The sequence below is a fragment of the Vigna unguiculata genome, chromosome 7 (genome assembly GCF_004118075.2).
Source record: "Vigna unguiculata cultivar IT97K-499-35 chromosome 7, ASM411807v1, whole genome shotgun sequence".
Classification (NCBI taxonomy): Eukaryota; Viridiplantae; Streptophyta; class Magnoliopsida; order Fabales; family Fabaceae; genus Vigna; species Vigna unguiculata.
Genome location: NC_040285.1, coordinates 577,096 through 592,732, shown reverse-complemented (window position 1 = coordinate 592,732; position 15,637 = coordinate 577,096). Strand labels below are relative to the sequence as shown.

General features: G+C 30.8%; 2 protein-coding genes across 2 annotated transcripts; one reads left to right on the top strand and one right to left on the bottom strand.

The window, feature by feature from the left end:
• Positions 1-3,092: 3,092 nt before the first annotated feature.
• On the top strand, positions 3,093-8,584 carry LOC114190227 (5-methyltetrahydropteroyltriglutamate--homocysteine methyltransferase 1-like). The gene is made up of 12 exons (XM_028079026.1): positions 3,093-3,504; positions 4,082-4,441; positions 4,696-4,783; positions 5,011-5,138; positions 5,216-5,607; positions 5,690-5,853; positions 5,934-6,014; positions 7,001-7,167; positions 7,259-7,364; positions 7,466-7,716; positions 7,794-7,995; positions 8,069-8,584. The coding sequence occupies exons 1-12, from the start codon at positions 3,326-3,328 to the stop codon at positions 8,447-8,449; spliced, it is 2,499 nt and encodes an 832-aa protein (XP_027934827.1). The 5' UTR covers positions 3,093-3,325; the 3' UTR covers positions 8,450-8,584.
• Positions 8,585-10,731: 2,147 nt separating this feature from the next.
• LOC114190575 (protein NRT1/ PTR FAMILY 5.2-like) lies at positions 10,732-14,905 on the bottom strand. The gene is made up of 4 exons (XM_028079520.1): positions 14,707-14,905; positions 12,891-13,108; positions 12,148-12,713; positions 10,732-11,873 (listed from the first exon to the last, which is right to left on the bottom strand). Exons 1-4 carry the CDS (start codon positions 14,828-14,830, stop codon positions 11,000-11,002), a joined length of 1,782 nt encoding a protein of 593 aa, XP_027935321.1. The 5' UTR covers positions 14,831-14,905; the 3' UTR covers positions 10,732-10,999.
• Between the last annotated feature and the right edge of the window lie 732 nt (positions 14,906-15,637).

The following is a 15,637-nucleotide window of genomic DNA, read 5'->3' as shown; positions in this document are numbered from 1 at the left end:
TAAAAAATATTTTTAAGAACAACATCATATGCATCTTAATATCATGCCAGATTGATGATTATTTAATGAACATATATTTCTTATACTTAGACTTAAGAAATGAAATACACATAAGTTCAATTCAGGCTAAACATAGCAAACAAACTTTATTCTCCAACTAAATATTACTAACCTCTAAATGAATATTTGTAACCTCCAAACTAGAATTCTCCTTAGAATCGCACAAGATTGACCATTTAATAGTTAACAGTCCCCAATTTTGTAATCACCAATCCAAACAAAATTTCGAATCCATTGTTCCACCTCAAAAAGAAGCTTAATATATAGGCTATTTGTAAACCTTAAAGTTAAAAGATAACAAGCCAACAATTACCGAATTTACTAGTTAAATTCTTCCTATTATACTAAACAATCTCCCTTTCCAAAAATCAATCTAATTACAAATCTTATCAACTAAAGACTGAATAAATCGTGCTTTAAGAATCCCACAAAAATTGATACACTTAAATATGTAAAAGCCTATTGAGATGTCTATCAAGAGAAGAATAATTTTTACTAATTATTTAATTAATAAATAGTAATTACTCATTTAATAAATTTAAATAAATTAATAAATTTAATTGAGAATAGTAGTTTGACTAATTATATAACTAATAAACATTCCATTGTAGCTAATGTTGTAAATATTAAATTAATAAATTTTAATATAATATGAACTTTTATGCATTTATTGTTTTTGAATTTGTCAGTAACTATTATATTATATTTTTTTCATTTTGATAAATAATTATTTCTTTTAATAAATAATATTAATCTCACCAATTATTTAATTAATAAATATTTAATACTTTATTGTAATTAAAGTTTTAAATATTAAATAAATACATTTTGACCTTATGAATGTATGTTTAATAAAAAAATATAAAAATAATTTAGATAAATAAATTATAAATGATCATATAAACAACACCTTTATTACAAGTCTTATTAACCATAATAGTGACAATTGTTACATTTAAGTTTCTTCTCGCAATAGCAAAATATGCTATTATTCAAAAGATGAGATGGTATAAATGGTGTTGACTAATGAAAAGAAATATTATTATGACTACTCTTACCATAAGTGATACTGATGACAAATTTTTATACATATATTTGTTATTTGTTAAATATAAGTTGAAAATGAAGACATACATGTTCCAAAAAATTATAAAATAAACGAAAAAAAATTAAAAACAATCTCATTAAAATTGACTTATTGGTTATAAAAATATAATTTTTTTACTAGTAATGATTTCAACAATTTTTGTAACATTTAATTCAATTAAGTTATGAACAATTACATACGTCTAACACGTATTTACGGAATTTATAATAATATCATGAAAATACACAATGTTAACGTATCCATATTCTCCTTTTGGTGTACAAGAGATATATAAAAATATTAGATACTAATATCTTAGGTTATGAAAATGTATTCAAGTCTAATATATACAAATGCTTAGAAAATAAGTTTTTTACTACGTACTTAAATAAATAATTATTTATTAATATAATATCATATAAATATATTCTCTCACCACATTTTCTTATAATATACATACATGATATCATGGGTTATCTCGATTGATAATGAATTGGTACCTAAAATAAATACTAATTTTTTTTGTATTAATTGAGATTCTCTTGAGATGTGTGACCTAACATGCAGATTCTACTTGACTTTTCTAGTGAAAAAGCTTATTTTAATTTTTCTTTTGCAAGTCAAAGAAGTAATATTTTCTTTTTTATACTCTTGGCTATTTATTATGGAGTGAGAAAATAAAATGAAATTATATATTAGAGGAAATCTAATTGTTACAATTAGAAAATTACATAATATAGTTTTAAAAATTTAAATATTAATCATACTTCTCAATTTCTCTGTAGAAAAAATTAAATATAAAATAAAATACTAAGAAACCTTAGACTGATCTTGCAACCAATGAAATGAATTTTTATAGTAACTTAAGAGTGAGCATAATTTATGACCCTTTTGTTTATCATTTATAACCTATTTCAGTGATTGTGTATGAAATAAAATATGTGATGTGTATTGTATAATATGGAATTTAAGATAACTAAAAAAATAGCATATGTATTTATCAACTTTATTGGCTGAAGACTTAATATTATTATAAAAGTATAGGGTTGATGTCTTTAATGGCTGCTGAGAAAAAAAATTTAACATGCATGTATTATTATTTTGTATCATCAAGTTTTTGTGATTAAAGTGTTAAATAACATTAAAATTCTTGCACTGATATATTATTATTTAGTTTATGATATTGAAAATGAATAATATGTTGTTTATATTGTAGTGTATATGATTATTTGACATAGTTTATAATTGGTTTAATGTTGGCTGAAGATATTTAAAAATTGGAAACAATGGTATAAGTATTTTTGTAAGAAAGAATTTTGTAAATCGAGTAAAATTAGGATGAGTATATGGGTGAATTATGTGGACTATTCCGTTAGCTCACAAGAAAGAGTAAGACATATTAAATTTTCTAGTCTGCAGACTTATTTAGGTTTTGTAGAAGGATAATGATATTTTAATCCATTTTTTTGGACTCACTTTAATCCATTACTCTTGTCACTTTTAAATCATCTGTTTTGATTATTTTAATGATGTGATGTGTTGATATAAGAATGATTGAAGTGGTGAGTTAGAAATAAATTAAAATATCATTGTCCTTTGCATGATCTGCAATGCCATTAACGAGACATAATGAAATGATTTGCCTGAAGAAAAAATTATATTTTAATTTCTATGTTAGACAAAACTCATTTTGTTGTTCCTTCACTCCATGCTTGAATTTCTAATTAAGTAAGTTATGTTGTTCAAATTTAACATTGATTAATTGTTATAAAGTTGTTTGGGCCAGAAGCCAGCTGCATCTTCAGCAAGTGAATCACGGAAGTTAACTTATTGGGCCCTCAACTTGTTCATGCAGCCCATTTTTATTGGGCCCTCAACACGTGGGTAAGGGACACTTTCTTAGTTGTGGCTGCATAGACTAAGTGGCCACGTTTCCTTCTACACATTTTCTTGTTATTAGGATTGATAGACGACTACCTTCTTCATTTCCGTTCTCTGTTAACGTTTTCCGGCTTGCCTTCATCATAAAAAGGCAGGCCAACCTTTTGTAGCGGTTAACTTTGAAAATATACGAGAGTGACTAGCCTTTTAGCTTTTCTCCTTTCACCTTCAGAGTTCAAATCGAACCAGAGTTAGGGTTCTCCTCCTAACCTTGCTTCACCGTAAGCACCGAGCTCCATGATTGGAACCCTCGTTTGCTTCCATCGTTCTTCACTTCCGCTGCATCATTCACCGATCATTCACCAGTTCCGCTGCGAGAACGAGGGTTCGAGAATGTTCTACCGAACCATTTGTCATCATTTGGTATCAGTAGCATCATCTTCAGCGGTTGGATCGCGTTTGGGCCCACTTCAAAGATGAGTAGCTCTTTTCGTTCTTTTCAAACCTGTCTTTGCGTTTCGTGGACATCAAATGGTTTAGATGATGCCTAGGCTGACTGTGTTCTTATGTAGTTTTATTATCTGGCAGTAATGCTACAATGTATAACAATGTATAACAATGTATAGCATGCATGTTAGGTTTCATTGATTAGGGCCAGAATACAAATAGATGAGATAGACTGACATTACACCTCCACTACAACATCTAGTTATGGAATCTGAATTTAGAAAAACATACAAATAGAACGTTCATATTTGTGCTACAATTTAATCTATGAAAATTCACATATCTGGAATGATGTGGATTTAGTTCCAGATAGTTCATTCACCTTTATGGGGAAAGTACATAAACAATCTGATGAATGGTGTTCTAAATTCAGATTCCATGACTAGATGTTCTAGTGGAGGTGTAATGTCAATTATAGTCGTCTCACATCTATTTGTATTCTGGCCATAATCAGTGAAACCTAACATGGAAAACCACATGCTATACATTGTAGCCTTACTCTTCGTTTGTAACTGTATATTGAAATTGTGGATTTGAATATTGCAATGACAGAGCAATGGCATCTCATATTGTTGGTTATCCACGCATAGGACCCAAGAGAGAGCTTAAATTTTCCTTGGAATCCTTTTGGGATGGAAAGAGTAGTGCTGAGGAGCTGCAGCAGGTTGCTGCAGACCTTAGGTCTGCTATCTGGAAGCAGATGGCCGAAGCTGGTACAAAGTATATTCCAAGCAACACCTTCTCATACTATGATCAAGTGCTGGATACAACAGCCATGCTCGGGGCAGTTCCTGCTAGATATAATTGGAATGGCGGGGAGATTGGGTTTGATGTTTACTTCTCAATGGCAAGAGGGAATGCATCCGTACCAGCTATGGAATTGACCAAGTGGTTTGACACCAACTAGTAAGTAAAATCACCCCTTCTAAATTTTTGAGTTTTACATATAGTTAGATTAAATACGATTAACATGAAAGGTGTAAGTTAGTGTATGATGGAGATTTTGTTGGGGACTTTGAATGACTGCAGGAGCACACACATACGTTCACTCTTGACACTGTAGTTGATTTAAATCTATTAATGCAAAATTTAATATGGCAATTGTTTTGATATTTGTTTAGTTCTCATTAATGCAAAACTTATGATCCCTTATGTTACAGTCATTACATTGTTCCTGAATTGGGTCCAGATGTTAAGTTCTCATACTCATCACACAAGGCTGTGGTTGAATACAAAGAGGCCAAAGTTGTAAGTTCTAAATAGATTTAGCACAACTATCCTAGATTGATCTGAAAAGTTCATAATAAACCTCTGTAGACTCTAGGCTTAGAAGAATTTTTACTACCTTAACTATTGACATATTGCAAAGGTCTCTGATATGCAAAGAATGTTAGTGGCCAAAGGGTGAAATAAATTATTTTGAATTGTTAATTTCATTCACCGATGCTTATAACCTTTGTCTTTCTATAATGTAGCTGGGAATTAATACTGTACCTGTGCTTGTGGGACCTGTATCCTACTTGTTGCTGTCAAAACCAGCAAAGGGTGTTGATAAGTCGTTTTCCCTTCTTTCCCTAATTGACAAGATCCTTCCTGTCTACAGGTATGGTCTTAAAGTGCTGATATGTGCTGGAATTGTATATTAATGTTGCTTCAATCATACTTCGTTAAATATTTTAGGAAGGTTGTGGTTGATTTGAAGGCAGCCGGTGCTACTTGGGTCCAGTTTGATGAACCTACCCTTGTGAAGGATCTTGATGCCCACCAGTTACAAGCATTTACTCATGCCTATGCAGAACTAGAATCAAGTTTGTCTGGTTTGAATGTTCTGATTGAGACATATTTTGCTGACATTCCTGCTGAAGCATACAAAACTCTCACCTCTTTGAAGGCTGTTACTGCATATGGGTTTGACATTGTTCGTGGAACAAAGACCCTTGATTTGATCAAGCAGGGATTTCCATCTGGAAAATTTCTTTTTGCTGGTGTTGTTGATGGAAGAAATATTTGGGCCAATAATCTTGCATCTTCTCTGAACACCTTGCAGGCACTTGAGGACATTGTTGGGACTGGTACTTGTTGTCAATTAGCATTGTTATTGACATATATTCAGCATACCAGAAATTAAATCTGAACCATCTTTTACTTCTGCAGACAAGGTTGTGGTTTCTACATCCTGTTCTCTTCTTCACACTGCAGTTGATCTTGTGAATGAGACCAAGTTGGACCAAGAGATTAAATCTTGGCTTTCATTTGCGGCACAAAAGGTTGTTGAAGTCAATGCGTTGGCCAAGGCATTGTCTGGACAGAAGGATGAGGTACATCATACCCATTGAATTGAAAACTTTTTGTTACAAACTTACATCATTTTGTTTTTTTATGGCCTATCTTTTTGCAGGTTTACTTTTCTGCTAATGCTGCAGCCTTGGCTTCAAGGAAGTCCTCCCCAAGGGTGACAAATGAGGCCGTCCAAAAGGCCGTAAGTGCTGATTTAGATTTTCAATTTGGTTCTTTTACTTGAGGATTGTTTTAGAAGATACGTATGCAGAATCATCACTATTGTTGAAAGGACTATTTACTAAACTGGTCACAGAGGATGTGATCACTTTCTTACTATGTTGAGAAGAGAGAAATTGTGAGGGAATATAATGAATTCCTTGTGTTAGTACATGCATGTACTCTTATAGCAAAGAAAGGATATAATAATAAGGAACAAAATTAATATCTAATGATGAGAAATATTTGGTTTCAATATATCCGTATCAAATCATATCATATCTTCCTATTTAATGTAATCAAACCATATCTCTAACATAATCAACTCATATCCCTAACACTACAACTAAAGTTGGAGCATATGTAATGAACGGGACTGAATATCATCATGATCAACATAAATTTTCAAGCTAGAACTACTGTTTTAGCATAGGAGCAATGAAAATATGGTGATCAGCAGTTTCAAATGCATGTTGACAGTGTTTACACGTAGAAACAATATAATAGCCAAGTATAATAAGCATATCATTAGTTGGCAGCTTAAGCAACAATCTCGAACCAAAAAAAGACACAGCAGCAGGAATAAATTTATACCAGAAAACTTTGGATAGAGGAAGTGTTTTACCAGAGCCTGAAACAAAAGCATAGGCTTATTTTAGTGTTACCAGAAAGACCAACAAAAGGAGTAATTAATCCCTTTTCATAACAGCTGAGGGAGACCCCTACCAAGAACCTGTTAACTGGAAAACAAAAGAGAAGGGGTGATGGATGATAACCCTGTTGGACGCTTCTTGTACAAACAACTAATAAAGCCAACAACATTCCCATTAAAAGAAAAAGATATAGCTTAGCAGATTCCAAAACCAATTTAACCCAATGACAGAATCTATCATGTATACCAAACTATTTCAGAACCTGCAAAAGGAAAGACCAACCAATTTTAGAAGGCTTAATATGTTTTTTCCTCAGGTTGCAACTCTGAAGGGATCTAATCATCGCAGGGTCACAAATGTTAGTGCCAGGTTGGATGCTCAACAGAAGAAACTGAATCTTCCTATTCTTCCAACCACTACAATTGGATCTTTTCCTCAGACTGCAGATCTTAGAAGAGTTCGGCGTGAATTCAAGGCTAATAAGTGAGTATAAAGTGTTCATCTCCTGCCACCTGCCAAATCCAACTATCATTACAGTATGACATTTAGAATGCTATATAATTACTGTGAATAGGATCTCTGAGGAAGATTATATCCGTTTCATTAAGGAGGAAATTAACAATGTTGTGAAGCTCCAGGAAGAACTTGGTATTGACGTCTTGGTTCATGGAGAGCCTGAGGTGTGTAGATGATATTTTTGATTAGTAGTAGTTTAATAAAAAAAACTTCTTTCTGAAGAAAAATATAAAACTTAATTGTTGAAAAATGTTTGGCAATTTAGAGGAATGACATGGTTGAGTACTTTGGAGAGCAATTATCTGGCTTTGCTTTTACTGCCAATGGGTGGGTGCAATCATATGGATCGCGATGTGTGAAGCCTCCCATCATTTATGGTGACGTGAGCCGTCCCAAGCCCATGACTGTTTTCTGGTCTTCAACAGCTCAAAGTTTGACCAAACGACCTATGAAGGGAATGCTTACTGGCCCTGTTACTATTCTGAACTGGTCCTTCGTTAGAGATGACCAGCCAAGGTATGAAAACCTTTATTTTGCTACCTTGCAGGTTTGAGTGGATATTGTCTTACTTAACATTATCTATTTGTTATTAGATTTGAAACATGCTACCAGATTGCTTTGGCTATCAAGAATGAGGTTGATGATCTTGAGAATGCTGGTATTACTGTAATCCAGATTGATGAGGCTGCTCTAAGAGAAGGTTTACCGCTGAGGAAGTCTGAAGAGGCTTTCTATCTAAACTGGGCAGTTCACTCATTTAGGATTACCAACTGTGGTGTGAGAGACACCACTCAGGTTCACCTTCATTTCTCATCTTCTGATATCTACTAATTTATTAATAATATTAATATACTTTGATGTTTAATAGATTCACACTCATATGTGCTACTCCAACTTCAATGACATCATCCACTCAATCATAGACATGGATGCCGATGTGATCACCATTGAGAACTCCAGATCAGATGAGAAATTGCTTTCAGTGTTCCGCGAGGGAGTGAAGTATGGTGCTGGGATTGGTCCTGGCGTTTATGATATTCACTCACCAAGGATTCCACCCACAGATGAAATTGCTGAGAGGATCAACAAAATGCTTGCAGTTGTTGAAAGCAACATTCTGTGGGTCAACCCAGATTGTGGCCTCAAGACACGCAAGTACACTGAGGTCAAGCCTGCTCTCACTAATATGGTTGCAGCTGCCAAACTTATTCGTCACAGGTTAGCAAGTGCAATAAATAAATCCATGTGAAGAATATGGATCAAATAATGTCTTCATACAAGAATATGGATCACAACAATTTTGATACAGAATGGTGGTGACTTTTTAAAGATATTCAAATAAAAACTTGTGTGAGGGTAATTACATTTTTCTGTTTTTATTTAATAATTATTTTTTAATATAATTATTATACTAAATTTCAATTTATCATTATTAAAATAAAATTAATAGGATAATATATAGTTATAATATGCAAAATTTTGTATATAACTAGAGTGTTTCTGGTGCAGTTTGATTTGGTTTTTAGATAAATATACATCTAAACTAAACAAAAAAAATCAAATTAAACTAAAATTAAAGATCAAATTAAAAAGCATAAAAATATAACATCGAGTCAATATAGAATGGATCAAGGAGAGTCGACAACAACGACGAAGATAAATTAAAAAAAAATCATAAATCAAATAGATAACTTTCTACTTTTATTATTATTGCAATTACTCTATTTTATTATTATTATTATTATTATATTTATAATAATTAAAATATATAGTTATTTCTTAAGAATGTTGGTTCGACACTTGTCCAATATATTTGTGAAGAACCAAATCTACTTGACATGGATTCTTTGTTTTTTAATCTAACTTAGAGTGTGTTGGTTTTATGATTCCACAACTGTAACGAAATACAAATTACTTACAATATGTATCTGTCTCACAAATATATGTAATCCATTACAATCTCTTTTGATATGATTTTGAATGGTAAACTTGTGTGTTCTTTCTAATAATCATATTTTTGTATTTTGTATATAAAGATAGAATAATGTGTGGGAAGTGAAAAAAATATAAAGGAAAGTAAAGAAGATGGAGATAGATTGCACTGATAAATTAGAAATGTAAATTGTAAGAAACTAAATTATAAGGATAAAACAAAAATTGATACAAAAAAATTATAAAAGTGGTAATCCAAGTTGCAATATTGATCACTAGATTTGTCGTTTTTCTTGTTCGATGTGTTCTAGTATTTGAATTGTAACTATAATTTGTAATTGTAACTACAATTTGTTATCCTTACTTTTAAATAACCTATGTTTATGTTTTTTTTTTTTCTATCGATATAATAATTGTCTCAAAACTATTCACGTTGTATTCGTTGTGTCTACTCAATCCATGTTTTCCGATAATTATCACAAACTAACCTTCCTTTCGATCCAACATTGTTCATCATCGATTATGTTAATAAATGCAATCTTTATTGTTGTATTGCTTGAATTCTTGATGACATCTTGGACAATATTCCTAAAATGTACACAATTATTAGTGATATGACCATAATTTTAAAGCAGCTTATGAAAAGTGTTTTATTTAATATTATTAGGAAATATTTTATAAATTTAAAAAATTAAGTCAAACGAAGTGTAAATTTTATTACTTAAAATTTATAAATGTTATATAAAATCTAAAATAAATTTATTTATTTTATTTAAAGTATTTCATCTCCCTTAAATACAAAATATATGATTTTTTTCTAAATTTTAAAACTAATTTTTTATGTTTTATTTTGAGTTTCTATCAAAGGTAGTTGACTATAGAACAAGCTCATCTAATCATATTTTGCTTTTTGCTGTTGAGTAAGTTTTTTTTTGTAACATATTTTGTTTTTTTTTTATTCTTGTTACATTTATGGATATATGTTTGTGCTTGCATTGAGTCAAACAAACGAATGTGTGTTAGTTTAATTTTGTAGTGAATTTGAAATTAGTATTTTTTATAAAATTTTGGTACATTTTGAGTCTCAAATTTTAAAAATAATAGATATATAATTATTTTAAATCAATTATGTTAAATTTGTTAATATATCAAACATGTTTCATTTTGACTTGTTTATACCATTTCACACATTCCCACTTCAATGTGTTTAATTGACTTACAAGATTACATTCATTCAAATAAAGACAAAATGAGTGAAAACATAAGTAGCCCTTCATTAAATTTAAAATAGGTAATTTTGAAGTAATTAACTTTTAAAATATTAAGTATGCAGAATTCATTTATTAAAGAAAAGACAATTATTTATTTTTTAAATAAATAATTGGACGAAATATGTTTATTTTATTAAAAAGATTACTTTTTAAAAAAATAAACACAGACTAACAATTCAACCTATATATTATAGAACTATGATTCTATATTATACTCCTACATTTATTTTGTACAGCTAAGTATTTAAGAGAGAAAAAGAGAAAGGTATAAGCTAATGAGCAGGAAAAAAAAATCTTCCACCAGCCCTCGTTTAAGTTTTTCGAAAAATAAGGAAAAAAAAGCAACATATTATTTATTTTGTTAAAAAAACACTTAATATGCACAACTAATTATCACAAAGTATTTAAGCCTACAATAAACAAATTCAAATATTCTCATCTACCTTGTTCTTTCCATAATGAACATGAATCGAGTCCAAAGCATCACACGTCAAACACATTATCATATCAGCTACAACATATTCTTGATTTCTGCTAAACTGGTTTTCAATTATCCCAACCATCCCATGTTAAATGTCCACCATTATCATCTCTAATCAATCTCTTGGAATCACTTGGTTCGACGTCTTTTCTCTGAGCTCTTCTCCAAGCACTTTAATGGAGTCTGAAATTTCAGCTCTGTAAACATAGAACTTTGCCACAACCATGAAGAAGACGAGGTTCAGCAAGTTGAGTATGGCCAAAAGGGCATAGTAGTAGTCAAGACGAGAAGCATTCAAGTTGTTCAAAACCCATCCATGGTGGCCATGTTTCTTGGTGACATGTGAAACTGTTGAGAGAATAAAGGTGCTCAGGAAATTCCCAATGCCTAATGCAGTCATTGAATAAGAAGTGCCAAGGCTCTTCATGCTTTCTGGGGCTTGGTCATAGAAAAACTCAATTTTTGCAACTTCAAGAAATGCATCAGCAGTTCCCATAAGAATGTATTGAGGAAGCAAGATGAAAATGCTCAGAGGAACTTCTCCTCCATTTGCCACCAGCCCATGTTCCTTGGCCGTTCTAAGTCTGTACCTTTCAGTAAGAGATGCAATTACCATGATCACTATGTGGATTATGAGGCCAATTCCAACCCTTTGCAGAAGGGTTATTCCTCTGGGGTTCTTGGTGAATCTTTGCATGATCTTCACAAAGAAACGATCATAGAGCACCACACAGATAAGCATGGATAGAGTCACGAATGTGCTTAAACTTGCGGGGGGAATGTTGAAGCTACCAATGCCTCTGTCAAGTGTTATACCCTGCTTCACAAAAAGGGTACCTATTTGTGCAACCATTGCACTGGGAATGAAAGTGGCAACCAAGATTGGGATCATTCTCAACATTTGTTTGGTCTCCTCTACATGAGTAACCGGACTTAGTTTCCATCCACTTGCACTTGAATCTGTCTTGACACATGCCTTGTTGAGAAACCTACATGCATATATATGGAAGTAGAGCCAGAAACATTAATTAAGATAACAAAACACTCCAATAGGACTATGTCAGGTCATACTTAATATGTTATGACCTAACATAATAAATATGATTTACTATGATAAAATTTTGTGACGTTTATGGTTTAGAGTTTAGGATAAATATGACGTCAGAATCCATGTCATACGGTAAATCATTTTTAACATTTAAACAGAATTATATGAGAAGTTAAGAATATGAAGTGGATGAGATATTAAGGTAGAAGTTAGACCTCAAGGTTGGAGTAGGATGAATTTTGACTCTCCCTTTCTTGGCATACTCTTCCAGATCAAGCTCATAGAGTTGTTTAGTGTCACTAGGAATAGGAATGTTCCATTTTCTAATAGCAGCCACTATGACTTTAGCCATCTTAGTGAATGGACTCCCAGTGGGTAATTTGTGTCTGTAAAAGGGTGTGCCTGCCAAAAAAATGGCTACAGAAATTGCAAGTCCAAGAGTGGGAAGACCATAGCCAAGAGTCCACCCCACATTATCTTGTATGTAGACTAAGACAGAATTTGCAAAGAGGGTTCCAATGAAAATGCTGAACATCCACCAATTGAAGAAGGAGAGTTTGTACTTCTTCTCTTTGGGGTCATAGTCATCAAATTGATCAGCACCAATGGTGGAAATGTTGGGCTTGGTTCCACCTGTTCCCAGTGCCAGAGTGTAGAGTGCACCATAGAACACAGCTAGATGCAGTGTGGAAGCTTTCTCACATTTTGTTACATCCAATTCATGGCACTCTGGTGGCTTTAGGCTTGGAAGGGACACTGATAGTGTTAGTAGACACATACCCTGCCAACATTGAAAGATTATGATTTTTTGTCTTTTTCAAATTGAAAGAACATTTCAGAGAAAATGTGAGAGATAAGAAGTAGAGTTCAGATCATCTGTTGAGTTGATTTTACTACCATCTTTTTATGACAGTAAAAATATAACTCAGCAGAAGATCTAAATTACTATGAGTGTTACCAATAGATAGATGATTGAGGAGAGAATGAAAGTCCAATAACGACCAAGATGAGCATCAGCAAGATATGCTCCTAAGATGGGAGTTATCCAAATGGTTCCAACCCAATTGGTGACATTGTTGGAAGAGGTGACAGTTCCTTGGTGAAGCTTCTTTGTTAGATACAAAATCAAGTTTGATGATATTCCATAGTATGCCATTCTCTCAAATATCTCATACACTGCAATCCAATTCAATGCATCATCACTCACTCACACATAACAAATGGCCAAATGGATTTTTAATATGTTATTTTATCAAACAAAATTGATGTGAGTTTCATCAAGCATGAGGTTTATTATCGTATGTAGTTGGTCTTATTTTAAACTAATAAAACTAGTGAATTTTAATTACTAAAAGAATGTGTTAAGAATAAACTATTACAAAGAATGTTATGGACAAAACTCTATTTACGTATTTATTATTATTATTATTACTACTTGTATTAGTACATTTTTTATTACTCTTAAGTATTGTAATTATTATAATAAAAATAGAAAAAAAATAACCTCACATTCAATTATGTAAATATTTTTAATCATTAAAAGTATTATGAAAACCACAAGGTTAACTTTTACCAGTAAAACTTTTTTATTTCTTTCTCTTAAATCTACTTATTACTAATAGAATTTTCTCCATACACATAATGTCAATGTGCCTATGTTAAAAAATCATGAAGACTCTTGTGAAGAATTGTGGTCTTCCAGCAATGAATCCCTTCTGTACACTAAAGAAATATATATATATATATATATATATATATATATATATATTTTTTTTTTTTTTTTTTATTTATTTATTTATTTATTTATTTATTTATTTATATAGCTACACCTACCTTCTGCCAGAATCAATTAAACTCTTCCAGAATGTCATAAATTAGATTTTGAAATATAACCTACTTCTCCACTACGGGTCCTATTGTAGTAAAGAAAGAAATATGTACAAAATTACAGTGAATAAAAGAAAGTAAACGATAAAAGAAAAAAAATGTTTAAGTAAAAGAAATAAATTAGTAAACAAAAATGGATAAAGAGTATAAAAAGGTAATCAGTGGGTCTTTCAATGGTTAATTATCTCGTCTTTCATTATATTAAATAAATTCAATTTGATTCTGCACTTATTTTCATTCCTCGTCGTTCTTAAACTAAAACATCAATAATGTTAATATCAATCTTTAAATACCAACACCTAAATAATAAATATCATAAATTAAGTTTAAATATTTTATTTCATAATCAATAAAAAAAACGGTATAATAAATTTACTTTTATCTCATTCTACTTACAATATCATGGTTACTGTCTTCCATTGCAAGGAGACAACTCAAAGACCAATGTTTGGTTTTATGAAATATCTCTCAAAGCAGTAACTTAGTGTGTGTTTGGGTAAGATCCAATTCTTAATGTAAAAGTAATAATTAGTTATTTCTTATTTGATAACTTTTTTGTGCGGTTCTTTACTGATATTTTAAATATTTTTTTAATATATTTTAAAATGTTTAAAATTAGTGATAATGATTATATTATGAAAATATACTAAAGAAACAATCCAAAAAAAACTAGCAAAAATATCCAAATTCGAACTTTTTATCTTTTTATTGAATTTAGAAATCAAACACATATTAATATACATTAAAAAATCAATTCTTACCAATTTTATATCATTTTAACGAAAAATCAAACAGGAATTTAGTGTATGCTAAGATTACATGAAAGAATCTAAAGATAAAAAAAGTGATTTTGAAAAGAAATATAAGAAAAATAGATAGAAAGATACCAACAACAAAGGAACAAGCTTTCCAACGACCAGTTTTGGATTTGAGAATGGGTTTTCCTTTAAGATCCACAGTTCCATCTTCCGTGTACTCATCATCACTTCTTCTTCTTCCTTCTTCTTCCATGTTAAAAGAATGAAGGAACTTCAAAAAGTTTTGAGTGAAAAAGAAAAAAAGCTTGAAGTGTGATTTAGACCAAACTATGTTGCCTTCATTTATAGAGTGCCTCACCTTCTCCATGCATTTTCTTCTTCTAATGGGGACCCATTATTTATCACTCTCTCTCAGCCGCCATTTTTCGACTCAATTTTTTATTTTTTTATTTATCAAAACAAAAACATAATATTTAAAAGGATTAAATATGTTTTTGATTTCTCAACTTTCAGTAAATTTTGAAATTAATCTATTTCGAAATTTTAGATAAATTTAGTCTTTCATCTTTCAAAATATGTGGATTTAGTCATTTTAATCAAATTTGTTAGGTTTATTTGATGTTTCATACGCATTTCAAGATTGTATTTGAGTTGTTTATATTATTTGATACATTTTTGCTTTAATGTTAAGTCAAATACTATTATGAAATGCGCTTGAAATATAAAATAAATGTCAAATAAATTTAATAAAATTTGATTAAAATGACTAAATTGGTTCAAAATTTTAAAATGAACTAATTCCAAAATTTACTGAAAGTTAAGAGATAAAAACACATTTAACCCTATTTAAAACTTTATAATAATTTATTTAGACTTTAATCTTAGTTTACTTTAATGTTAATAGTTAACAAATTATGGTACAGTATATGACAATTTGTCGCTGGATGAGTTTGTTAAATATTTGTTACGTGGATATTTGTTAAGTTATATTAAAAATTGTAATTCTAACTATGATATTTTGCATGAATTATTAAAAAAATAAAAATAAAGAACGTACGAC

What these genes read in the sequence shown, in the direction of transcription:
- LOC114190227 (XM_028079026.1), top strand. Translation starts at nt 3,326, where the DNA reads ATGATTGGAACCCTCGTTTGCTTCCATCGTTCTTCACTTCCGCTGCAT. An exon ending in TGAGGACATTGTTGGGACTG is followed by an intron (nt 5,608 to 5,689) that starts GTACTTGTTGTC and finishes TTACTTCTGCAG; the next exon opens with ACAAGGTTGTGGTTTCTACA. An exon ending in ATGAGGCCGTCCAAAAGGCC is followed by an intron (nt 6,015 to 7,000) that starts GTAAGTGCTGAT and finishes TTTTTTCCTCAG; the next exon opens with GTTGCAACTCTGAAGGGATC.
- LOC114190575 (XM_028079520.1), bottom strand. Translation starts at nt 14,830, where the DNA reads ATGGAAGAAGAAGGAAGAAGAAGAAGTGATGATGAGTACACGGAAGAT. An exon ending in CCTCAATCATCTATCTATTG is followed by an intron (nt 12,714 to 12,890) that starts GTAACACTCATA and finishes CAATGTTGGCAG; the next exon opens with GGTATGTGTCTACTAACACT. An exon ending in CATCCTACTCCAACCTTGAG is followed by an intron (nt 11,874 to 12,147) that starts GTCTAACTTCTA and finishes ATATGCATGTAG; the next exon opens with GTTTCTCAACAAGGCATGTG.